The 25,865-nt window shown below is 48.4% G+C and overlaps 2 protein-coding genes across 4 annotated transcripts in view; both read left to right on the plus strand.

Moving 5' to 3' along the window:
• The window catches only part of DGKD (diacylglycerol kinase delta), a 127,911-nt gene that overhangs the window by 97,386 nt on the left and 4,660 nt on the right, over positions 1-25,865 (plus strand). For all 3 annotated transcript variants that reach the window (XM_047721413.1, XM_047721414.1, XM_047721415.1), the window contains 12 exons: positions 295-423; positions 1,648-1,744; positions 4,201-4,311; positions 5,760-5,856; positions 6,101-6,208; positions 7,185-7,298; positions 8,367-8,501; positions 8,819-8,970; positions 10,859-10,970; positions 11,055-11,147; positions 12,129-12,248; positions 25,672-25,789. In XM_047721413.1, coding sequence (XP_047577369.1) covers positions 295-423; positions 1,648-1,744; positions 4,201-4,311; positions 5,760-5,856; positions 6,101-6,208; positions 7,185-7,298; positions 8,367-8,501; positions 8,819-8,970; positions 10,859-10,970; positions 11,055-11,147; positions 12,129-12,248; positions 25,672-25,789 — 1,386 coding nt within the window. The remainder of the gene's footprint in view (positions 1-294; positions 424-1,647; positions 1,745-4,200; positions 4,312-5,759; positions 5,857-6,100; positions 6,209-7,184; positions 7,299-8,366; positions 8,502-8,818; positions 8,971-10,858; positions 10,971-11,054; positions 11,148-12,128; positions 12,249-25,671; positions 25,790-25,865) is intronic.
• Positions 14,030-21,682, plus strand: LOC125095232 (phospholipase DDHD2-like). Its single transcript, XM_047721416.1, has one exon. It carries the CDS (start codon positions 17,423-17,425, stop codon positions 19,568-19,570), a length of 2,148 nt encoding a protein of 715 aa, XP_047577372.1. The 5' UTR covers positions 14,030-17,422; the 3' UTR covers positions 19,571-21,682.

Raw genomic sequence — 25,865 nt, forward strand, 5'->3', positions numbered from 1 at the left:
GACCCGGAGTCAGCCGGGCCTCCCCATCCCAGTCTTGGCAGCGCCTCTGTCACCCTCCAGATGGCACCCAGACCCACTTACCTCCTGGGCCCCTTCCCATTTCCCCTCCTTTCTCCTGGGCCGCTTGATTTGTTTTATACACTCTGCCAGGGGCTGACCAGGGGCTGACCAGGGGCTGATGACCTTCCCACTCCCCCCAGCCCTTATGACGGTCGTTTCTCTAATGACTTCTCCCAGTGCTTCAGTGATGTTCTATTTTGGATGGTTTTATGGCTTTCTGCTCTGTTTTTGTAGTGTCCAAATCCCCATGTGAGAAGCTGATAAGCAAAGGAAGTTTGTCACTGGGCAGTTCTGCCTCTCTTCCTCCCCAGTCAGGAAACCGGGATGGCCTGCCAGCCCTGAACACCAAGATCCTGTTCTCGAGTGAGTGTCCCCTGCAGGCTGGCTGCGTGTGTCTGGGGGCCGGTGTAGGTGGGGCCCTAACCTGCCCTCTGGCAAGGTCAAGGCCTGTCGCTTTGCCTGGCGCTGAGTCTGTGGGAATGAATGAGACCAGGTCCTTGTCCTATGAGACCAGGGCCTTGTCCTTCAAGAGTTTATATATAGGTCTGTGGGAAACAGAGATTGGGTTTCAGAGTTATGTCATGGCGCATACAGTCCCTTTACTTATCATAAAGGACAGCCAGCACCGAAATCGCTGTCAGAGGCCTTGGGAGGATGTCATCAAGGGGGTGATCCTTGAGCTGGGTCCTCAGAGCTAACTAGGAGTTATCTTGACTGAGAAGGGAGGAGTGGGAGGGTGTGATGGGGAGCCAGTTGAGTCATCCTGTCATTTCTAGCATGATTGTAGGAGGCACTACTGGCCACCAGGGGAGTATGTCTCTGTCTCTGCTTTCATTTTGCCCAGGTTAGGGTCGAGGTAATCTTCCTCCAGAGGGACTGTGGCTGTACTCTGTGTCTGCAGAAGGAAGGAGTAGCACAGGGGGTTGAGGTTGCCAATAAGAGGCCCCTGACCAATTCCTGAGGCCTCCTGGGCCCGGCAGAGTGCACGCTACACCATCTGCTCCCATAAAGTGATTTGGTAATTTCTAGGTGAATCTCAACTGAACAGAGAGAAAATTTCAGAAGTCCATGGGAGATGAGGCTAACAAGATATATTTGGTTAATCAGAGGCATAATTGTCACCAGAAGGGGTTAATTGGCAGAATGTTTAAAATCAGAGCTTCATTTCTGCCTTAATGTTTATGAGTTAAAATTTGTAAATTGGAGCAGGTTCCTTGGGGATTCTGGTCGCTCGGGGTGTTCCCTGCCATACGATTCAACGTTTAGGGTTACTTTTACTGAGAGATTATTTCGGGGGAGCTTCTCACGTGTAATGAGAACTGTCTTTGTAAACTCTTCTTTACCGTGTCTCCAGGTGGTGGTTTTTGCCACCTGGTGTGTTTGTTTTTGCTCTGTGAATAGCGATTTATAATGGTGATTTTTGACCTGAAATACTTAATTGTCAAAATTTGGATCTGTTTATACGTCCTTTAGAAATAATTTAATTGCAGTAATGTTTGAAGAATATGTGTTTCTTAGTCTGGAAGACATGAGCTTCTCTTAATTCAGTGAATCCTGACTTACTCTCTTCCCGTTTCCTCCTTACAGACGTGCGGGCTGGGATGTCTGGTTCCTTGCCTGGAGGTTCTGTCATCAGTCGCTTATTAATTAATGCTGATCCCTTTAACTCGGAACCAGAAAACCTGTGAGTATGGGGGTAAACCAGGAGAGCATTCCTTGTTAAAGGAATGTTGGAGTGCAGAAAACAGATTTGGAATTGGCTGCAGGAATTCATGTACAGTTGACTAGGTGATCCTTTTCCAGCTTCGTTAGCTGATAAGGAAAACTCGGAAATTGTGATGCCTCAGCTAAGTGTCTGGTTGGAAACTTCCTGTGACGGGTGTAGCCTATCTTGGCTCATCCCAGCTTCCCGCACGGGTCCTGCCTCAGTTGTTCCTGAACATCCCCCAGGGTCTGAGGTTTCAGCAGGTTCAGAAGCTTCTGCTGGGAGCTGACTTGGCCCTTGTTCTTCATTTGCTCCCCAGGCCCCCAGCTGGCCCTGCATTGTCGCCTTGTCCTGACACCCTTCCTTTCCCCGCTCTCCCCTGTTGGTGCTGAGGGGCCTAGGTTCTGGGGCCAAATCTAGGAGATACTGTCCTGGGTTTGGGATTGCATGGAGGAAGGCTCCAGGGCTGCCCTGTGGGCTGGTGCCGTGTCCTCTGCCCTGCTGCTCAGGCGCTGAGGACTCTGATGCGGCAGTTCTTGTGTGTATGGAGGCCGGTTCTTGTGTCTGGAGACACACGTATTTGAAAACCTGGTCTTCTACGTTTTCCCTTTTGCTGGCTGATAGCAAGGTCTGGGCGGTGTGGCTGGTGGCAGTGGGTTGAATGTTACTGGCCACATGTGTCTGGTGTGGTGAAGGGTGACAGGAATGTGAAGCTTTGCACTGGCTCGGGGGCTTCTGGAGAACGGAGCCAGACGTGTGCAGAGCGGCCTTGGTTCAGACACCTGCTGCCTGATGCTGGCCTCATCCCAGACCTGACACTGCTGTGTGCCTGCCCCTCACCCCGCCATCCTGCTCTGGTCCTCACCCTCCCCAACACCTTTCCTCAGTAAGGCCAGAGCCCAGCCTTCTATGAGCAGTACCCACATGGCCTCCAAAGCTAGATTCTTCATTTGTTCCCTTCGCCTGAGATCACTGAAGTGCCACATCTGGCAGCTTAGGCGTCTGTGTCTTTTCCTCTTGCTCTCTTCATGTAGAGCGAGTCTCACCTGGAGAGATAGGCCGCTCTCCTCCCTCCATGTGGGGTGGCACGTCAGGGCCTGGCTCAGGGGCCCCCAGACTTGTCATTCTGCCTTTGCCTGCAGTGGCTTCCGGGGCCTGGCTGCCTCCCACTTCCCAGGTCCCTGTGCCCAGTTTCTCCATTCTCCTTCCCTTGTCCCCATGCTGTTTTTCTGAATCGGATCCCTCCCTTTTCCTAGGACCTATAAATACTGGTCAGCATGTCATGTGGTCTTTTGCTCAGAAAACAGTTCTGTCCTGAGCTTTGCTCTCACTAAGCTGTCAGGCACTTGGATTAGATGTCATAAAAACACATCCATGGGGTGATTGCTTCTCAAAGCAGACTTCAAACGCCTGTGAACCTTAAACGTGGTGGTGTTCTGACCCCCCCAGGCGGTATTCCCTGGAGAGTTTGTGGGGGAACAGCCAGCAGGCATGCCAGGCATGTACTTTTCTCCTTGCTGTTTTCTCCGGGTGGAGGCTCTGTGCTGCCCTGGAAGGAGAGGAGGGTCCATGGAGCCCTTTTGTGACCCCTGCAGTCATGACGATTGCAGGGGGAGGACGGAGGCTGGGAAGCTGGAGTGAATTGAGTCTTGTCAGTGGCAGACACAGAGAAGGGAGGTGTTGCCATGGGTGCTGGGATAGACGTTTCCGCATTTGGAGATGGCTTTGATTGGGCATAGGGATGTTTGAGGCATGTTCTGAGATCCACAGTTGAAGCCGTGGGAGTATATGGCTGTAGTACTGGCGGGCTTCACACTGCTCCTGGGGGCGTGAGACGGCGTGGCCGCTCCGGGAAACGTTCTAGCAGTACCCCAAAGTCCAGGTTCCGCGTGACCCAGAGTGCCACTCCCAGGGCCACACATGAGAGGAGGGAGACCGCGTCCACACCAGTGTGTGTATTGGTGCTCACACATCTCCAGTGGAGTGCTGGCCAGCCATCGGGAGGGATGAGGCCCTGGGCATGGTTAAGCCCTGAAAACGTTATGCTCCGTGAAAGGAGCCAGATGCAGAGGGCCGTGCACTGTGGCTTCTACTTCTGTGGAACTTGCACAGTAGGCACAGCCTGGAGACAGCAGATTTGTGCTTGCCAGGGCTGGGGAGGGTTTGGGGGCTGATGGAGGAGGAGGGCAGCTTGCTTCTGGGGTGATGAGATGTTCTAAAATGGAGAGTAGTGATGATGACTTCATCGAGGAGGTTAAGAATCACCGAGTTCTATGTTCTAAAGGGATAGGTTGGGTGGCCTGAGAGTTCTAGGTCAGTACAGCTGCTCCTGAAGAGCAGGACCTGAGTTTCGCCCTCAGGGAGAAATGATTGGAGGTCGGGAGGCTGCCAAGTGACCTGGGATGGTTCTCACTGGTCGGAAACCCCCATTGCAGAGAGTATTACACAGAGAAGTGTGTCATGAACAATTACTTTGGCATTGGCCTGGATGCGAAGATCTCCCTGGACTTCAACAACAAGCGTGATGAGCACCCGGAGAAGTGCAGGTAGGTGGTGGCGTGTGTGCACACCTGCCCTTTGCATCGTCCTCGCTTCTCCCTCCCGGGAGTGAGGTGACTTCTGGAGTCAGCGAGATAGAGGGTGTGCAGAGTGCAAAGGCAGAAGACGTATGTAAAGCCCGAGTGCCTTGTTGTCCAAAATGGAGGTGCTTTTATGAGATGTGGGTGGAACCAGGTTAGAGTCCAGGAGGCTGGCCTGGAGGAGGTTTCCACCCCTCGGGCTTGAGTGGTGGGGCAATTCCACATGGGAAAGCGAGTGACTGAGTCAGTCAGAGGGTCCAAGTCTCCGGACAGTTGTAAGTTCATGGTGATGCTATAAAGGGGCAGGTGGATACACCTCAGGACTTGCTCTGGTGATCACCCAAGTCGTGTGTAGTTGCAGATTTCTCGGAAAACAGAATCGAACGTAAGAATTCAGGAAAACTTTGAGCTCTGGGGCTCGTGAAGTAGAGGAGACTGTCTCCGAGGCCCCAGGGACATCTCTGTTTTACAGCTCATGGTGGTGAGCCCAAATCATTCAAAAGTCCTAGTTAGTTAAAAAATAGCTGAAAAGGGCATTGCAGTGCACATAATTTAACAGAGTAAAATAAGTGAACAGTCTTAGAACTGTGGGACTCTGATAGGATACTCCCTAAGTTTGCAGCAAGAGCTTTGAAAAGGTCTAAGAGGAATTCCATTTCTAGGAGTCTATCCTAGAGAAGGAACTGGAAATGTTTGCAAAGAGGTGTGTGCAAAGGGATGACTGCCACGTGATTTATAGAGCCCGGGAGTGGGAAGTGGCTGGGTTCCAGCAACCATGGGGAGTGGGAAGTGGCTGGGTTCCAGAGACCATGGGGAGTGGGAAGTGGCTGGGTTCCAGAGACCATGGGGAGTGGGAAGTGGCTGGGTTCCTGCGTCGGTGGGAAGGTGCCCCGCTGGGGTCAGTCCTGCCTCGAGACACAGGCTGCAGGGCCAAGTGAACAGAGTTGGTCAGGAGACTGTAGACGGACTCTTTCACCTGTAAGCCAAATACCTTGAGAAGACTGAGGAAGTGCACTGAAGTTTGTCATCATCAGTACATACAGATGTGGGGATTATGAAGATTATTTGCTGCTTTGTGCTTTTCTGCACTTCCCAAATTTTCTGTGATAAGCATACTTTTATAGCTAGAAAAAAAAATCATTATTGGTTTTTTGTTTTTTTTTTTTTTCTTTTTTTTTGGTGAGGTTCTGTAATGTCTGTAAGTTACTTTTTTGGGAGTATTTTTCAGCAGAATTTTCCATCAACAGATGTATTTCTTTATGCATATCTCACACATAAAGAGGAACTGTCCTTCCTCCCCTTGCGGTGTCTGTGCTGCATCTGACCGGCGTGTGACCAGCAGCTCGCGGCAGCAACTGTAGCTCCCTGTGTAAAGAGATTTGCGATCCTGTCCATTCTTTGCTTTCCACCTGCAGGAGTCGGACCAAGAACATGATGTGGTACGGAGTTCTTGGAACCAAAGAGTTGCTGCACAGAACCTATAAGAACCTAGAGCAGAAGGTCCTTCTAGAGGTGAGCAGGAGGGTCTCCTGCAGCTGCAGGTGCTTGGGCCCGTCTGGTCTCCTCTTAGCCTTTCTCCAACCTGGGTGGGGGCTCCCTTTGCCCTTTTGGTCCCGCAGTGAGAGCTCAGCTGTGGCCGTGGCCTCCTCAGCCCGGCGTGGGGGTAAGGGTGGGGGCAGGGAGGATTGCTAGTGAGGAAGGACCAGGTTGATGCCATGTGTCTTTTTTTCCTTTTTCCGGCATTTCTGCTGCGCAGTGTGATGGGCGACCCATCCCACTCCCTAGCCTCCAGGGGATTGCTGTCCTCAACATTCCCAGCTATGCCGGAGGGACCAACTTCTGGGGGGGCACCAAGGAAGATGATGTACGTACTGGGGTCCTGGTGGCATGGCTCCAGGTGGGTGTGGGTAATTCCTTCAAGGAGCATCCACCACTTCGGGCCTTGATGGAGTACTCCACCTCTTAGGGGGGCTCTGTTAGTGGTGCAGAGGTATGGATGGCTCTCCTCCCCTGTGCTGTCAGTTGGGGTACAGTGGAGAACAAGACAGACAGCTACCCCTGTCCATGAGAAGAGAAGCCGAATAGGACAGATGTGGTCAGGGTAGAGGTGTGATGCGGAAGCCAGGCCTGACTCCAATTTGGGGCAGTCTGGGAAGGCTTCTCAGAGGAGGGGACATCTACACTGAGACCTGAAGGAAGACAGGATGGGCTGGGTCAGGTGAGGGGAGATGTGGAGTGGGGAGGCTGTTCTAGGGAGTTGCTGGAACAGTGTATGTGATGGCTCATTGGTGGGATAGGATGTGGCTCGGAGAAGGTCCCTTGACGGTGTGCAGTGAGTGGAATGCAGACAGGTTAGAGCCCATGTAGGGTTGTGCCATCCAGGGAAACTATGCTAAGACCTGTGGGAGGCACTAATGGCCTCTAACCAGGGGTGTGGTCTCCTCCCTACATAAGAGCTAACAGAAATCATGAACGTGAACTACACACTGGAGATGCTCTGGTAGCTGTTGAAAGCGCTGGTCATGTGTCACCTTGGTCCTCATAAGAACACACCAGGGTTAGCCCTGGTTCACAGATGATGGGGCCGAGGACAAGAGAAGTGACGTGACTTGCTCGAGGTCACGCTGCTAGTCAGTGGCAACTCAGAGATTTGATTCCCAGCAGCTGGTCCTAGAAACCCCCTCAGTAATGCATTTGCCCCACAGCTGCCTCTCAGTTAGGACACACCACCCGCTGGTAGTACCCTGCCTGTAACCAGAGCAGCAGCCTGGAGAGGGAGCGCAGAGGGGTGCGCGGGGACGTTCGGAGCAGAGGTCCGCTCTCAACACTGGTCCTTGCAGACTTTTGCAGCTCCGTCATTCGATGATAAGATCCTCGAGGTGGTAGCTGTGTTCGGCAGCATGCAGATGGCCGTCTCTCGTGTCATTAAACTGCAGCATCACCGGATCGCCCAGGTATCAGCCATGCTCTTGCAAGTGGGAGGGACCTGGGAGGCAGTCTGGCCCGGACGTGTTTGGAGAGACAGGGCCTGGGCCAGAACCAGTCTCTTGCCTCAGTGCTCTCCTTGCACAGAGCCCAGAAGAATGGACGGTTTTCCAGGACCACCCACGGCCCTGCCTCCTGGCCCAGAGCCCTTCCTCACCTGCTGTATTTGGACAGTTAAATGACACTCTTTCAGAATTGGGGCCTACTGAATCCTGCTTGAGCTCCCTGCTCTGGCTTTCTCTGTGGGTGCACTGTACCTTCTGTCCCCATCTGTTGAGGTGGGATGAGATGAGACAGGCCTGACCAAACTCGGCCTGAGCCTGCGGCTTTCAGCAGCCACATCCTGAGTTTGGGACCAGAGGCCAAGCAGTGAGCAGTGGAGAAAGCATGGTCTTCCTGCTGCTCTAAGGCCCAGCTGGGGAGGGGAGATAGGAGGAGGCTCCCCTAGTACTTCTTTCTGGTGATGGGTAAGGGAGGGCAGTGCTCTTATGCATAAGGAAGTGGGGAGTTTGATAACCTAGCCCACCCAAACCCCACGCATTGACTTTCTAGTCCTTCTGGCCTCATCCTGCCCCCATGTAGGGTAGGGTGTTTGAATTTTATGATTTTAACTCTTGGGCATTATTTTTTGTTGAAAAGAGAAACAGTGAGTCATTAACCACTTGTTGGGAGGGCTTGACCCTGTTCTGGGAGTGTTTGCCATGTGCACAGGGCCCTGTGGCTCTTGCTGGGCATGAGTCCCACCCTGGGCCTGGTGCTTGTGCCTGACCACTGAGGTCTCCTCACTGCGGTCTCAGATGCAGTGCTGGGTGAGGGGGTGGCGGGGGTGGGACAGACCCGGGGGCTTCATGAGCTGTGCCCCAGCTGGGGATGCTCTGACCGCAGCGGTGGTCGGCAGCGGGCGTGGTGTCCCCCCAGACATCAGCTAATGGGTGCAGGGGCACATGGGATAGGAAGGCTCCTGCAGTGCTGGGATACAGCCTCTTAGCTCCTTGGTTCCACGCGGTGCACGAGTAACGCCTGTGGTGTTTGTTCAGTGTCGCACGGTGAAGATTTCCATCCTGGGGGACGAGGGCGTGCCTGTGCAGGTGGACGGAGAGGCCTGGATCCAGCCTCCAGGATACATTCGGATTATCCACAAGAACCGGGCACAGACGCTCACCAGAGATAGGGTAAGAAAGGCTGCCTGTGGGAAACCGGAGAGAACACACTGGTCCCAGGGCTCACCTGCAGGCACACGTGTGCGCCTTCTCAAAGAAGTCCTGAGTTTCTAGTGTTTTGTCCTAGGAATTTACTTTTGTTAGACACAGAGTTTAAGGGAACAGGGGTGTAATTTCCAGGACTACTTCCCTTCCTCGGTGTGAAACCGAACTCTGTCTCTCCTTTTCTGGCTGTTGTCCAGCGACTATCCCAGCAGTGTTTGCTGTTGGGCACCTGCTTGCCTCTCGAGAGAGCAGTGCATGGTGTGATGGTGCGTCCTGTGCCCTAGGCATTTGAGAACACCCTTAAGTCCTGGGAAGACAAGCAGAAGTGTGAACTTCCTCGCCCTCCGTCGTTCTCTCTGCACCCGGAGATCCTGTCCGAGGAAGAGGCCACCCAGATGGACCAGTTTGGGCAGGCGGCGGGAGCCCTCATCCACAGGTGGGCCCTCGCCTTCTCTGTGCGGTCAGTCTCCTGCAGCTGGAGCCCCTGGGCCCCTGACGTCCTCGGGGCTGCACGGTCACCGCTAGGCTGCAGGCGTGGCGTCCCTCCTCTGGGGCACATGTGCCAGTCTGCCTCCTTCATCAGGGCCCAGCTGGGGTTTCTGAGGGCCCTGGGCTTTGGTTCGTTTCTGCTCACTGAGTTGCAGAGATTGCTCGGAGTTCATGTAGCTGGAAGCTTAAAATCCACTGGTGTTGTCACTGTCTCAGGTTCTTCAGAATAGTCCTGTTATTGCCTCTTCTACTTCATCCCAGAGAGCAGGTTTGTTACCAAAAAACAAACCCTGTAGTTATTAGGAAAAAAACAAAAACCACCAGTACCCAAAGGCATTTCCTTCTCTTAATCTGCTTTTGAGAAGTGGCTCCTGGAGCCACTGGGGACGGCCTTCTGCACGGTGGTCTCCCTCTGCCACTGTCCATTCTCCCCACCTGCTTGGGTGCCGGCTGCCGTTGAGCCTCACTCTGAAAGGGTCGTTCAGCCTGGTGACCTGTGCCCTCTCAGTTGCCAGATCCCTTGACCCTCTTCGGCTGATGTCTGGTTCTGGTTTTCAACTGTATTTCCCTTCCCTGGTCGCCCCCTGAGGCCGCACACTGGCCCGGTGCTCCTTGACTTTGCCTCTGTGCTGCTCTGTGGCTTCCTCCTCCTCTCCCCTTGCCGGGAGCACTGCCGCTCTGTGGGCTCTAGGCTCTGTGTGCCCTTCTGGGCGGTTCTTCTGCCCTTTCCCCCGGCATCCCGCTCCTGGTCTGTGGGTTGGTAGCTCTCTTGGGATTCCTGTAGTTCACTTCTGGTTCCATGCCTCCTCCTGGGTACCCACCCTTGAAAGCTTGTCCTGTGCTGTGTCCTCGTCTCAAGTAGCCGGCACCACTTCTTGCCTCCCCTGCCCCTGTGACCAGATCAGTGTCCCGGCTTGATGACTTCCCTTCTTACGTTCTTTCTCAGTTCCTTGCTGTATAACAGGCTTCTGCTTTTCTTCTATCTCATTCTTGTCCCCTCAGAGTCTGTGCCAGCCCCACGGGTGAGGACTTGCCATCTCATTGTCTTGTTTAAAGTCCGGCAGCTTGGGGACGCCTGGGTGGCTCAGTTGGTTAAGCGCTGCCTTCGACTCGGGTCATGATCCTGGCGTCTTGGGATTGAGTCCCACATCGGGCTCCTTGCTTGGCGGGGAAGCCTGTTTCTCCCTCTGCCTCTGCCTGCCATTCTGCCTGCCTGTGCTCACTCTCGCTATCTCGCTCCCTCTCACAAATAAATAAGTAAAATCTTAAAAAAAAAAAAAATTAAGTCCGGCAGCTGCTCCTAGTTTTCCCTAGGGTAGGACAAGTGGTTCCCCATCCTCCTTCCCTGACTTGTGTGCTCCCTCTGTCCCTGGTGCTCTTGCTATGTCTGACCCTGTCACCGCCCCCTATTCGTGTGGGTCCCTCAGGCCAGGGGCTGCTGCCTGGGGCCAGGTCCTGGAGTCTCAGCCTTTTGAACCAGGATCATCCTCATAGAGAAGGGTCCTATCATCCTCATTTATAGAGCAGGGAGGCAAAGTCCCCTCTAAGGAACAATCAGCTGTCTCCACACAACAGGCCTGCAAACCATGCTTCCTGTCAGCTTGCCATTTTACAGGGTATGAGTCTCATTTTGGGTATTTTCCTCCCTGGTTGAGTTTTTGGAGAAACTTGGAGTTTGGTATCCCATTTCCCCTCTAAGACCTGCTCTGTTCCCTGTTGGCTGGGCTGTGTCTGTGTTGGCCCTCTGGGATGGACTGGGCCTGTGTCTGAGCGAGGTGACATGATAGGCTGCCCCTTCATCTGGTCTGATGAGTGCTGTGTGTGTTTCTCTCTAGTATCCGGGAGATCGCTCAGTCCCATCAAGACATGGAGCGGGAACTTGCCCACGCCGTCAATGCCAGCTCCAAGTCCATGGACCGAGTGTATGGCAAGCCCAGAACCACAGAGGTGCCTGTGCTTCTCAGGTTTTGCTCCTCTGGAGTCCTGTAGCTCGTGGGCCTTCTACATGGGTGTCCTTCTGATTCCTCTCAGGGTCTGAACTGCGGCTTTGTCCTGGAGATGGTGAACAACATTCAAGCCCTGTGCAGGGAGACAGCACTGCTCCTGGCCGGGAGGGTGGCTCTGGTAAGCTGGGGGGCTGGCCCGTCACTGGGCATGCACTAGTGCCCACTGTGCAGGCGGCAGCAGGTTTTAGCCTGGAGCTCCTGGTCTTAGGAATTCTAGACTCAGTGTGGGAAGGGGCCTTGGAGGTCATCTGATTTGGTCATGTGGTTGGTTCTCCAGCCCTCTGGCTATGGCTCAACCACATCATCTCTAGCATGTTAGACTCCTATGGACAGAACCACCTTTGTAGCTATACGCAGAATTCTGCCTTAGAAATCTGCAGGCGTGGAGCCGTCTGCCTGTGACCAGGGAGGCAGACTCTGTTCTCAGACATGCTGTGCTGTTGCCATTCCTCACTTGGTCCTGTCAACCTGGCTGAGGAGTCAGCCCTGGGGAAGCATGTAAGTTGGGTTTCACTGAATTGCAGAAGCTAAAATAGGGAAGACCCGAGGGATGGCCTAGCCAACATTCTTGTTTACAAAGATGAGTACATGGAGGTCCAGGAGGTGGAGTGACTTGCTGAAGATCACACATCTGGAGAACCACCCCAAAAGTCTAGTTTCCATGTCTTCTATTGTTCATTTCACAGTAGTCTGCTCTTCTGAGTGTGACGGCTGCTCCTTCGCTGTCTCATAGCATTTCCTGCACTCTGGTGCAGGTCTGGTCCTGTCTTCTTTCTGACATAGGACTCCAAGGTAAACCCAAGTAGGTCAAGTGTCAGTGCTGCTATTTTAGTTTTCAGACAAGCTTGGTTTTTTCCAGTATTTATGAAAGGAGAGTTTTAGTTCCATCACCCGATTCTTCTTAGAAGGGGAAGTTCTGAATCTGGCCCCTTAGCCAGTGCTATTTGACTTAGTTTCCTTAGGAATTCTTATAAGAACTGTCCGAGAACCATCACTTTCCTTGGAGCAGACTACGTGCCTGCCTGGGGGCTTTGCTGTGGCCCCGGCTCCTCACTGCTAATGACCAGCTCTGTCTGTCTTTCCTTCCTGCTTGGAGCAGCAGTTGGACCCTCCTCAGAAAGAGCGGCTTGGAGCTGCTCTCACAGAGATGGACCAGCAGCTCAGGAAGCTGGCAGACACCCCCTGGCTGTGCCAGTCCATGGAGCCTGGTGATGAAGAGGTATGTGGGTCACAGGCCTTTAGCTTGAGCGCCTCTGGGTACAGTGGCTCTCCCTTCAGTACCTGTAATTACTGTGATCTGTGTAGCTTTGAGGTTAAGATGGTGTCCATCTTGCAGCCCCTTTTAAGGCTTCTCAAGACTTCTCTATTAAAATGCGTTAGAGGTATGGAAAGCCTGGCAGGTAGGAAGGAGTTGGGAGTTAGTACTGAGCACAATCCTTGATGACTGGGCACTTACTGCCGTCAGAAATAGAATGGCAGGGCTGGCCTTCAGATAGAAGGCTGAGGCTAGCCCCGCTGTTTGTCTCTGGTGTGAAGACACATTGGATAAATGGCAGCTTCTTGAGTTTGTTGTCTACAGGGACAGAGTTGGTTGACAGGGACAGTCACACTTTTCTTTTGCATGTGTTTAGAGACTCCAGCATGCGTACTCCCTATCGCCAGGATAGATAGAACCCTGGGCATGTTGCACCTGGCTTGCCTCCTTGCAGCCAGTGAACAAGTAGGAAGAGTCCAGGAGAGGTGCTTGTTGGATAGTCAGTTTTGTGGGCAGATCTTGTGTTAAAGGTGTACTGCAGATTGTCTTTTTTATCAGCAGTAGAACAGAAGTGGACCAGGAGAAAAGTTGTTTCTAGGGTAGGGTACTACAGCCTTGCAAGAGAAAGAACTGTTAGACATTACACATCTGGCACCCCTGTTGCCAGTTTTGTTTGTTAGAACCTGTTGGTAGCAGTAAGGTGAGGTAGAGAGGAAGGCTACAATAGTCTATCCTGTTCTTCCCTGAAAATGCAGGCATTTGTTGACAAATACAACCTTGCATGGAAAACTGACTCTGAGGCCTTCCAGTGAAACAGCAAAACTCAGTAACTTAAAGTATGAGGATATTTTGGTTTAAAAGGACTGGCTGAGGGGCGCCTGGGTGGCTCAGTGGGTTAAGCCGCTGCCTTCGGCTCAGGTCATGATCTCAGAGTCCTGGGATCGAGCCCCGCGTCGGGCTCTCTGCTCAGCAGGGAGCCTGCTTCCTCCTCTCTCTCTGCCTGCCTCTCTGCCTGCTTGTGATCTCTCTGTCAAATAAATAAATAAAATCTTTAAAAAAATAAATAAAAGGACTGGCTGAGCTCCTCAAACTTAGTTAAATTATTAGCTGTAAATACAAAATTTTCATTTAAGAAAAAATTACTAAAATAATAGTATACAGAATATTTAATAGATATAGCAGTAATATAGCTCAGGATTTCCAGATTAAGTTACAAAAGCCTGTGAAGTGGACAGTAGGTGGGGAGGCTGGGAAGAAGACATGGACAGAAGAATGAAGGCACATTAAGGTGGAAGGTTTAAAAAAAAAGGGTTCTTGACGTTGATAATTAGGGAAATGCAAAGTTAGTAATATCTTTAAAAACTTAAAGGTAGGGGCGCCTGGGTGGCTCAGTGGGTTAAGCCGCTGCCTTCGGCTCGGGTCATGATCTCAGGGTCCTGGGATCGAGCCCCGTATCGGGCTCTCTGCTCAGCAGGGAGCCTGCTTCCTCCTCTCTCTCTGCCTGCCTCTCTGCCTGCTTGTGATGTCTCTCTGTCAAATAAATAAATAAAATCTTTAAAAAAAACAAAAACAAAAACAAAAACTTAAAGGTAGGGGCTCCTGGGTGGCTTGGTTGGTTAAGCGGCTGCCTTTGGCTCAGGTTATGATCCCAGCGTCCCGAGATCGAGCCCCGCATCAGGCTCCCTGCTCAGTGGAAAGCCTGGTTCTCCCATGCCTGCCATCCCCCCTGCTTGTGCTTGCTGTCTTTCTCTTGCTCTCTCTGTGTCAAATAAATAAATAAAATCTTAAAAAACAAAAACAAAAACAAAAGTTAAAGGTAGTTTCTGGTAGAAGTGAAAAGATTTATGTTTTTCCAAATCAGTTTTTCCAGAACCAAAAACAACATATAATCTACACTATAAAAGAAAATAAGAGACTTAAAAAAAAAAAAAAAAGAGAGAGGCAAACCATAACAGACTCTTAACTACAGAGAACAAACTGAGAGTTGATGGAGGGAGGTGGGCAGGTAATGAGCTAGATGGGTGATAGGAATGAAGGAGGGCACTAGTTGTAGTGAGCACTGGGTGTTCTATGTAGTAAGTGATGAATCACTAAATTCTACTCCTGAAACCAATGTTGCACGATATGTTAACTAACTAGAATTTAAAGAGAAACAGAACAAAACAAAACAAAAAAAAAGAAAAAAAGAAGGGACTAGTAAAAATGTAACTAACAGCATACAAGTAAGATAACAAAATGATATAGCTTCCCGTCTTAAAAGCAAATTATTATGATTGTGTTAAAAAGGAAACCTAACCATATACCAATCACAGGAGTCCAGTTTTCTCTCTCCATCCTCAGTAAAAACTTAGGACACAGGAAGATTAAAACAATTTTAAGGAAACACAAAAAACTGAAGTAAATTTTAATATAAAAATGTAATTGTAATACGTGATTAAAACATCAATTTATATTGGTAAAATATAATTTTATAGTTGTAAGATTTATTTTTGTCTTTTTGGTCTATCAGTTACTCTGATCATGAACTCTGATCATGAATGTAGAGATCTCAATTTACAATTTGTGGTTTTATTTTTGCTTTCTGTGTTTTGAGGATATGTTATTGGGTGCATATAGGTTTTGTTTTTATGTAAAGACACTCAGTAATTCTATAGTAATTTCTTTTTAAGTTTACTTGTTTGGTATTTTCATTTTCATACTTTTACCTTCAAGCTTTATTTGGAGTATCTCCTATATAAATAGCATGTTGTCAAATTGAGGTTTTATCCAGTTGGGTACTGTGCATTTTAACTGAGGAGTTCAGTCTATTTGTATTCATTGTGATTACTGATCTGTTTATCTGTATATTTTGCCATATTTTGTGCTTTGTATTTGTTCTGCTTTTTTTGTTTAATTTCTTCTTTTTGATTGGTAAGTCTCTCCTTTCTCCCACACTATTCTCTTTGTACTCTCTAGTATTTTAGAAATGCAAGCTCTCTATTCTTTTAATGACTATCCCCCAATTTTAATTTCAATTAACATAGAATCTGTGAAGGAAAGACTTCCTGAAATGAAAGTGACAGAAACCAAATTATAGTGTGAACCATCACTATCCATCCATGAATAATGAAGTAAACTATCACAGCATGCAAACAAAAGAAAGTTGACAAAATTGTGTATGTGTGTGTGTGTGTGTGTGTGTGTGTGTGTGTATCATGTTTCTCCATTGAGAGAATTTTATACTTTGTAAAGATGGACTATGTTTTTTTTTCCCTCTTGCCCATAGGACAGTTTCAGAATTGGATCATGTTTTAGATAAGCACTACTGACAGTGGAAAACTCTTTGTTATTATAGAAATTAAGGGAAGAGTTTAGAAACTTTTAAACAGTTAACAGAAACATTTTATTTCTGTTGAAAATAATAAAAAATTGAGGCTTATGCTTTGGATGTCCCTTCTTGGTTTCATTTTTTTAGTGATTTATTTTACTGTATTTCGTTAAAGTATCAGTCCACTATGGAATGGAAATTATTAAAGTTGGTTCCTTTCCAGGAGTGGTTTGAGCAGCACAGTGCTGGGCCACAGGACACCTCAGACACCAACTCAAAGTAGAAATGCCAGCTGTCAAGTGTGGGCCGTGGGCTCCCATGCCCTGCCCAGGGTGGGTAGATTCCTCCTGTATGAAGATTGCCTCTGAAGACAGAGGGAGGGCTAGAACGTTCCTCAGTCCATGGACAGTGTAACAGCTGCTGCAGTGGGAGACTCGCAGCCTGGTGCCTGGTTGCAGGATGACCACAGTGAACTTGGGTTGTTTGGGACTTTCAGGTGTTAGTACTAAAAGTGTCTGTTTCAGGAATTGTGGTTCCAGAGCTTTAAGCCTAAAAATATTTTCAAAACAAGTAGCATCAAATGTCGAGCCACTGCCAAAACAAACCAGCACAAGTCCCTCCTGGATGTCTGACCTCATGATCCTTCAAGCCATGTCAGTAGTTGCCCTAGTTTCTAGAGCTCCTAGCTGTGGGCTGGTGTGACGGTGCAAGGTGACAGGTGGGAAGTTGTACAGATGGTGCCACGGGCAGGTTAGTCGAAAAACCAGAAACCCTCTGGAGCTAGCTGGAGCAGAGCAGGGTGGGACCAGGGCAGTGTTACTGCCAGCATTGATCCCATGGGACCTCAGCCCAGAAACTGCAGCCAGCTGTCCCAAGAGTGAAAGGAAAACCACACATGCTCTTAGGGGCCTTCTGGGCTGTCCAGGGCTCCTGCCTTCTCCACCTTTCTCTGCTGGCTGCCTCACAGCTCAGTGCTCCTAGCCTCTGGGACCTCTGTGCAGTTTCACCCATGCAAGGGGAGAGAGCAAGTGGAAGCTTGGAAGGCATGGTGCCACATTCTACTAGTGTAAAAATAGGACAATGACTTCTTTGAAAGCAAAAAACAAAGTTGGCAAGTTTGCGAGCTAGTTCTTTGAAGTACAGTTGACTTCTTGAACAGTACAGTTTAGACTGTGTGGGTCCCCTTATACAGGTTTTTTTCTGATTAATATAGTGCTGTACTGTAAATGTATTTTCTCTTAGGATTTTCTTAACATTTTCTTTCCTGTAGCTTACTTTTTTAAAAGAATATGGTATATGATATACATAGAGAATTTGTGTTAACTGTTTATGGTATTAGTAAGGCTCTTTGGGGATTCAGAAGTTATACATAGATTTTCAATTTCATGGGTGGGGGGTGGCACTCCTGACTTCAACGTTGTTCAGAGTTTAACTATAAAATACAAGAAATTAAATCACTCTGTGGCAAATATAATCGAGGAAGGTCTGGACAGTACGAAGTGATAAAGGTCATGTAACAACAGATAAGAGGATAAATCAAGTATATTATTTTCAAAGAAATGCTAATTTAAAAAATCGTGCTAAGATCGTTTCCACGCCGCGGTCTGCACCACCTCACCTCTGCTCTCCGTAGCCCGCCCCGCTGCTCGCCCGCTGGGAGCGCAGTGGAACCCAGTGTTGGGCACGAGCCTGGCGGGGCCGCAGGCTCCGCCCTGCTGCGCTCCGCCCCTCCTGGGCTGGGGGGGGGGGGGAGGCCGCCGCGGGGACATGTCGTGCCCCCCTCAGCGAGGGCAGGTGTGTGTGAAAGGCAGCCGGGCTGTCAGAGAGCGAAATGTCATCAGTGGAATCACACCAGGAACAATTGTCCCAGTCAGATCCATCCCCGTCACCAAACTCATGTAGTTCCTTTGAGCTACTAGACATGGACACTGGCAGTTTGTATGAGCCAGTTTCTCCTCATTGGTTTTATTGTAAAATAATAGATTCTAAGGAGACATGGATTCCTTTCAATTCTGAGGATTCACAGCAGCTGGAAGAGGCATATGGATCTGGAAAAGATTGTAATGGGAGAGTTGTCCCCACTGATGGGGGCAGATATGATGTGCATTTGGGGGAGAGGATGCGGTATGCTGTATACTGGGATGAGCTAGCATCAGAAGTGAGACGATGTACCTGGTTTTACAAAGGAGACAAAGATAATAAGTCTGTTCCCTACTCAGAGAGCTTCAGCCAAGTATTAGAGGAAACATACATGCTTGCTGTAACTCTGGATGAGTGGAAAAAGAAACTGGAGTCTCCTAACAGAGAAATTATTATATTACACAATCCAAAGCTTATGGTGCATTACCAGCCAGTTGCAGGGTCTGATGAATGGGGTTCAACACCCACTGAACAGGGTCGACCAAGGACAGTGAAGAGAGGGGTTGAGAACATTTCTGTTGACATTCATTGTGGAGAACCTTTACAAATAGATCATTTGGTTTTTGTAGTCCATGGGATTGGACCAGCTTGTGATCTCCGCTTTCGAAGCATTGTACAGTGTGTTAACGATTTTCGCAGTGTTTCCTTGAACCTGCTGCAGACACATTTTAAGAAAGCCCAAGAAAATCAGCAGATTGGAAGGGTAGAATTTCTTCCAGTCAACTGGCATAGTCCTTTGCATTCTACTGGTGTGGATGTAGATCTGCAGCGAATAACTCTGCCCAGCATTAATTGCCTAAGGCACTTCACCAATGACACAATTCTGGATGTCTTCTTCTATAATAGCCCCACCTACTGTCAGACTATCGTGGACACAGTTGCTTCTGAAATGAACCGAATATATACACTTTTTCTTCAGAGGAACCCTGATTTCAAAGGGGGTGTATCCATTGCTGGTCATAGTTTAGGTTCACTTATACTGTTTGATATACTAACAAATCAGAAAGATTCTTTGGGGGATATGGACAGTGAAAAGGATGCACCAAATATTGTCATGGATGAGGGAGACACACTGATGCTAGAGGAAGATTTGAAGAAACTTCAACTCTCTGAATTCTTTAATCTCTTTGAGAAGGAGAAAGTAGATAAGGAAGCGCTGGCTTTATGTACTGACAAAGATCTTCAAGAAATGGGAATTCCCTTAGGACCAAGAAAGAAGATATTAAACTACTTTAGGACCAGAAAAAATTTAATGGGTATTAATAGACCAACCCTGCAGCCAGCTTCAGGGGTGACTATATCCAACATCCTCAAAGAACCAGGCTTCTGCAGTAAAACCAATGCTACTGGAAATGGTGACTATCTGGATGTTGGCATTGGGCAGGTGTCTGTAAAATACCCCCGGCTCATCTACAAACCAGAAATATTCTTTGCCTTTGGATCTCCCATTGGAATGTTCCTTACTGTCCGAGGACTAAAAAGAATTGATCCCAACTATAAATTTCCAACATGCAAAGGTTTTTTCAATATCTATCACCCTTTTGATCCTGTGGCCTATAGGATTGAACTGATGGTGGTTCCAGGAGTGGAATTTGAGCCAATGCTAATCCCACATCATAAGGGCAGGAAGCGAATGCACTTAGAATTGAGAGAGGGCTTGACCAGGATGAGTATGGACCTTAAGAACAACTTGCTAGGTTCACTGCGGATGGCCTGGAAGTCTTTCACCAGAGCTCCATACCCTGCCTTACAGGCTTCAGAAACTACAGAAGAAACTGAAGCAGAATCTGAATCAAGTTCAGAGAAGCTGAGTGATGTTAACACAGAAGAGACCCCTGTGACAGTTAAAGAAGAAGTCCCACCCATCAATGTGGGAATGCTGAATGGAGGCCAGCGCATTGACTATGTGCTACAAGAGAAGCCCATTGAAAGTTTTAATGAATATTTATTTGCTTTACAAAGCCATCTACGCTATTGGGAGTCTGAAGATACGGTATTGCTGGTCCTCAAAGAAATCTACCAGACCCAGGGCATCTTCCTTGATCAGCCTTTACAGTAAAAGTGAACCATATATAGCTGCTTGATACACTGAAGGACCCTCCCCCAGAAAACGCGCCCGCTTGTCGCTGCCGTTTGCCTCTCCTCAGCCGCGCCACTTCCTGCACGCTGCCTGTCACTCACTTACCGCTGGGTCTTTGGAAGATAATCTTGTTATCTCGGAAGTGAGAGGAAAAGCAAAGGGAAGACCCTATTACTTTTTACCACTGGCTTCATAGAAGCACTTGCCACTCTTCATAGTGGGGTTTGTTTGCATCTTTAAATCTGGATGACAGGTGCCGTCCTCTATTGCTTATTATTTGACATAGTATAAAGTCTGTTTTGAGTTTATTTTGGTTTGGTAGAAATTTTTCTAGGAAATTATTGCTTATCTTTAGGAAATGCTTCAGTTTGTAAGCAGGCTCCGGAGAGTCAGAAGGCATTTTGGGGTGCGCTCATCTCATCACTGTTCTCTGCATTTGGAGGCTAAGTGGGTGTGGAGTTGGGCAGCTTGCTTCGAGCAGCTTTTGTTGCCTACAAGTACTGTGTGAGGGACTGAAGTGTAGCTCACACTCAGCGTTGTTTACTCTCCGCAGCGGACCGCTGCCTGCAAGGAATCACTGATGCTATTCATTGTTTTCCCAGCTGTTCGAGCTGCTCTCAGAGTCTTCAGTGGATAATTTAGTTCACATTAGGTGCATCTTTATAAAGCAAAGATGTTATATATTCTAGACCTGGCCTTTTATATCATGCTTCAAGTGGGGAGACTCTAGATGAAATCTTAGTTATTTGATAGTAACTTCTGTTCTTAAGTTGAGGTCAGAGTTATAAGGGCTGACAAAACCTGAAATCCCATGGCCTTGACAGCGGACTAAAATCAGTAGTACATTTAAGGTGAAATAGAATTTGTGCAAGTCAACCACGATATTCACTTGAGTGAAGGCAGTATTGTGTGTCCTCTTTGAAAACATTTTGTAAACACTATTGCCTCCTTAGGTACCCATAATCCAGAGAGCTTATCTAACAGCCTTATGGCACAGGTCGTGTTGGCTGGGCAGGTAGCTTCAGCTGGGAGAAATATTTCTTATTCTGAAAGAAAAATTTGTGCAGCCAGTGCAGAGTCCGTGTCAGAACATGCAAAGTGAGATGTCCGTACCTTGCAGACGGCGGGTGCATATAGACTGATATTTTCCAGGGCATCTGCTCACCACTGTGCTGTATGTTCTTTCTCATTGTTCAGAGTTTGTCATTGACTTTGCAGTTCTCTTTGTGACAGTCCTTTACCCTCTTCGCCAACTTCTGTAGGCCTCTCTGTTTATAAAGTGGAATAGGCAGGCAAGCTGTGTTTTGTTTTTTATAAAAAAAGGGTTTTTTTTGTAAATGTATCATGGTTATCCAGTGCATTGGCATTTAACATTTACTTAAGCCATCCGTGTGACAGCAGTGATCTCTATCCCTTTCCAGAGAAAAGGAAAGGGAAGGTTGATCATTGTCACCTTAGAGATGGCAGAGGTAGGGCTGGGGTACAGAATCCATTCCTGGCCTTTACTTGTCCATCTGCTTATAGACGAATGCTGAGCCACTAAGAAGTGTCAGATATATGGAATACTTTTATTTTCTTTACTATATAAGCTGAGTTTGAAGTAAGGGTGCATTCAATTATATTTTAAAGGGGAAGCTTTTGTCAAGTTGTTGTCTTCAAATTTAAATTTATTCTTCATATTAGCAAAATAGCTTAAGAGTAAACCAAAGGACAAGCAAGAAAGAATGAGTCCCTATAACCAAAGATGAACAGCGTAACCCTGGATAGCTAGATAAACCACTGTTGGTACTAAGAAAAGTTTTCTGATGGTGAGGGGCAGGCGACTGTAAAAGAGCTTCCTATCTCGTCTCTCCACCTACGGTATCATCATGGTTGTGTAGTACACAGGTTAATAAGCTTGATTTAAATTCTTTATTTAGCTGTGTTATTTGCACTACTTCAGTTGTATCACGTGCAATCTCTTGACCAAGCCTACTTTTAAACTCTGTAGAGTATCATTTTATACATAGTCCCTGCTACAGAATTTGTATTGCTTATCTCAGCAAGAGATTGTGTGCATGGGAAGATTAATAGCACTGATTAGCTTTCTAATATTTTGCACTTTTTGAAATGTTTGTTTTTTACATGATTCTATTTAAAGTTTATGAAATACTGAAATAAAACCATATTGACCAGTTTAAAAAAAAATCGTGCTAAAACCATGGAAATGTCAGGAAAAATTTATACAAATTGAAATCTAAAGACATTTATTTGTAAATTATTTTTTTTTAAAGATTTTATTTATTTGAGAGAGAGAGAGAAAACATGAGCAGGGTGAGGGGCAGAGGGAGAAGCAGACTCCCTGCTGAGCAGAGATGTGGGGCTGATGTGGGGCTCGATCCTGGGACTCCAGAATCATGACCTAAGCCAAAGGCAGGTGCTTAACTGACTGAGCCACTCAGGCATCCCTAAAGACATTTTAAAAAGAATAGCCACAGGACAACTTGAAAAAATAATTATCTCTGAAGGAAAAATGTCAAGGAATATGTAATTCCCCTATATAAGAAACAGCATCAAAGCTAGGAAAAGATGGACGTTGGTGCAATTTGTGTTTTAAATTGTGATAAGAAACACACACAATTTGCCATGTCTGCTGTTTTTAAGTGTATAGATTAAATAGTGTTAAGTATAGTCACATATTGAGAAGCAAATCTTGGCAACTTTCAAATAGTTCATTATTTTAAAAACTAGCAAATCTGATTTCAAAATCCTGTATTATCAGTAGATCCACAAAAACAGTTTATTACTGTTTTTTTTTTTTTTAAAGATTTAGTTCGTTCATTTGAGAGAGAGAGAGTCACACAAGCAGTGGGAGAGGCAGAGGGAGAAGCAGATTCCCCACTGACCTGGGAGCCCAACATGGGACTTGATCCCAGGACTGGAGATCATGACCTGAGCTAAAGGCAGATGCTTAACCATCTGAGACACCCAGGTGCCCCAAAATTGAAAGCAATTTTTTATAAAAGAATTCCAGGTGGGGAGCACCTAGGTGGCTCAGTGGGTTAAAGCCTCTGCCTTCGGCTCAGGTCATGGTCCTGGGGTCCTGGGATCGAGCCCCGCATCGGGCTCTCTGCTCAGCGGGGAGCCTGCTTCCCCCCCCCCACCCCACCGCCTGCCTCTCTGCTTACTTGTGATCTCTGTCAAATGGATAAAATAAAACCTTTAAAAAAAAAAAAGATTTTATTTATTTATTTGACAGACAGAGATCACAAGTAGGCAGAGAGGCAGGCAGAGAGATGTGGGGGAAGCAGGCTCCCCGCTGAGCAGAGAGCCCGATGCGGGGCTCGATCCCAGGACCCCAAGACCATGACCTGAGCCGAAGGCAGCGGCTTTAACCCACTGAGCCACCCAGGCGCCCCAATAAAGAAAATCTTAAAAAAAAAAAAAAAAATTCCAGGTGGAAAGTGCAGAGGGACTGAAAGGCCATTTTGCGCCCCACCCCCCCGCCCCACCCCAGGAAGCACTCGGTTTCCCGCGGGTCATCCATGGGCGGCGGCACCTGTGGTGAAAGAAGCTGCCGGCCCCAGAAAGAGGACGGCGGGCCTCACCTGTTGGGAGGCAGTCGCAAGCCTGTGGCATCGCTGGCGACAGCGTCCTGTCTAAAGGCAGGAATCTGGATCCGATCCGCGTGGGCAGGGGGTGGGGCGGGCCGTCTTACTGGGCAGGCAGCTGGTTTCTCTGTGGTGAAGGATGAAGCGGGGGGCCCGGGAGCCACAGCAGCTGAGTGTCACTTGTGGCCCTCAAGAGGGACCTGGTTCAGACACACCAGCCACGAGGGTAACCCTTTGGAACAGGCGGGGAGATTTGATGTTATTGGATGTACGTGAGCTCTTGCTGGTGTCAGTGTGGTGATGGTGCTATGGGTAGATGCTCTAGGATCGTATTCCTGTCTTTTAGGGTTGCATACTGAAGTGTTTATGTGTGTGTGAGGGGTAGTTTGATGTCTGGAATTTGCTTAATTTAAAAGGTGGAGAGAGGGGCGCCTGGGTGGCTCAGTGGGTTAAGCCTCTGCCTTCCGCTCGGGTCGTGATCTCAGGGTCCTGGGATCGAGCCCCATATCGGGCTCTCTGCTCGGCGGGGAGCCTGCTTTCCTCCCTCTCTCTCTGCCTGCCTTCTGCCTACTTGTGATCTCTGTCAAATAAATAAGTAAAATCTTTTTAAAAAAAAAAAAGGTGGAGAGACAACGTCATACATTGATAGCCTCATTCTGCTGGCCTCCCAGGATGAAATCCCCATATTAAAAGTTAGAAGTAGGGGCGCCTGGGTGGCTCAGTCGATTAAGTGTCTGCCTTCAGCTCAGGTCATGATCTCAGGGTCCTGGGATCGAGCCCCACATCAGGCTCCCTGCTCAGCTCTCCCTCTCCTTCTCCCTATGCCTGCCGCTCCCCCTGCTTGTGTTCTCTCTGACAAATAAATAAATAAAACCTTTTAAAAAATAATAAAAGTTAGAAATTAATGTGATCCTCATAGGCATTTTAAAAAAAAGGAAATTGTAAAGTCAGGCATAGGATTCTGTTTGGGCTGTGGGGAGAGCAGCTCTGGGTTGCCGCGGGTGCCCCTCCTGTGGGAGCGCTGAGGAGTGAGGCGGGCGCCCACCAGTCCCAGCACAGAAGAGCCTGGGCACTGTGGCGCTAATGGTCTTTAACGGAGCAGCTGTTAGAATGGATGGTTGATGATTTTGCCAAGTTAAGAAATTTGTAAAATAAGTTCCTTGAGCCCTGCAGTCATCAGTTAGAAATACCATTGTGAGAAGTCTCTTTTCTAGTAGGAAACCTGAAGCTGGAAATGCCTCTGATCAGAAATCCCATGAAGGGGATCTTAGGGCACCTGGAGGGTTGGTGGCACGACAGAGCATGTTTCTGGACGTGAGGACCCGTACTCACCCCCCCCACCCCCCCACCCCCTGATTTGGTGCAATTCTAATGAAAATCCCTGTGGCATTTTTTTCAGTGGGAACACGTGTCCTTTTCAGATCTGAAAGTATCTTAAAGCTGCCAAATGTGGCCACGCAGTTCAGTGTGGGGACGTCAGTAGAGAGGGCCCTGTGGCAGAGTCCAGGCCCTCAGGGGCAAGAAGAGACAGGCGCTCCTGGGACATAGGAAATTCTGCTTTATTTGCGAATACGGGGGTAGGATGTGTACACACGTAAATCCAGGCCCATGTATCGTGTGCAGAGGCCTGCGGCCCTGCTTCTATGTGAATACAGTCAGACCAGCTGGGAAGGGGCAGTGTCATCTCCGCCCATTTCCTGGGCAGCACTGTGCGGGGAGGTGGCAGGGACCCAGTGCTCCTGTCCCTCAGTGATGCTGCTTTGGGGAGTAGGTTCCAAGGAAAGACCAAAAAATGCCAGAAAAGCTTTGTTTTTAGAAAGACACTTATATCCCACTAGTCCCTGTCTGCCCGTGCAGCTCTGAAGATCAGCTGTGACCTACTGGATAATCTTTGTAGAATGTATTGGTATTTGGGTAATATTCATGAAGCTTTTCTTTTTATTTATTTATTTATTTTTTATAAAAATATCTTTTTATCCCCAGGGGTACAGATCTGTGACTCGCCAGGTTTACACACTTCACAGCACTCACCATAGCACATACCCTCCCCAGTGTCCATAACCCCACCCCCCCAACCCCCCTTCCCCCATCAACCCTCAGTTTGTTTTGTGAGATTAAGAGTCACGTATGGTTTGTCTCCCTCCCAATCCATCTTGTTTCCTTTACTCTTCTCCTACTCCTTAACCCCCCATGTTGCATCTCCTCTCCCTCATATCAGGGAGATCATATGATAGTTGTCTTTCTCCGATTGATCATGAAGCTTTTCAATCACATGAGAAACACACATTATAAAATAAGGAAATCAAATGTGGTATTAGACACTGTGTGATCACTGTGAAACCACCTTTAAGAGGCGTTACAGGTAAGTCTGTGAGCCTAGAAACCAGGGGGGACAGTGGTAAAGCAGGAACTGAGCCCCCCTGCCCAACATGTGACTCCTGCCTGGCTGCTTCAGCTTCTGACTCTCCCTGCCTCTTGGTTCCCCCACAGAATGTGATGCTGGAGCTTTCCAAACGCAGCCGCAGTGGCAAGTTCCGCCTGGTGACGAAGTTTAAGAAAGAGAAAAACAGCAAGAACAGAGAAGCTCGCAGTAGCCTGGGAGCCCCGGGTACCTGCCCTCCTGCTGTTCTTCTGGCTGTCCACGCCGGCTCTGGGGGCCATTGTGGTCTCTGCTTTTTCCTGTG

Source organism: Lutra lutra, chromosome 3, assembly GCF_902655055.1.
Source record: "Lutra lutra chromosome 3, mLutLut1.2, whole genome shotgun sequence".
Taxonomy (NCBI): domain Eukaryota; kingdom Metazoa; phylum Chordata; class Mammalia; order Carnivora; family Mustelidae; genus Lutra; species Lutra lutra.

Excerpts from the sequence above, each read along its gene's own strand:
- LOC125095232 (XM_047721416.1), top strand. The coding sequence starts at position 17,423 with ATGTCATCAGTGGAATCACACCAGGAACAATTGTCCCAGTCAGATCCA.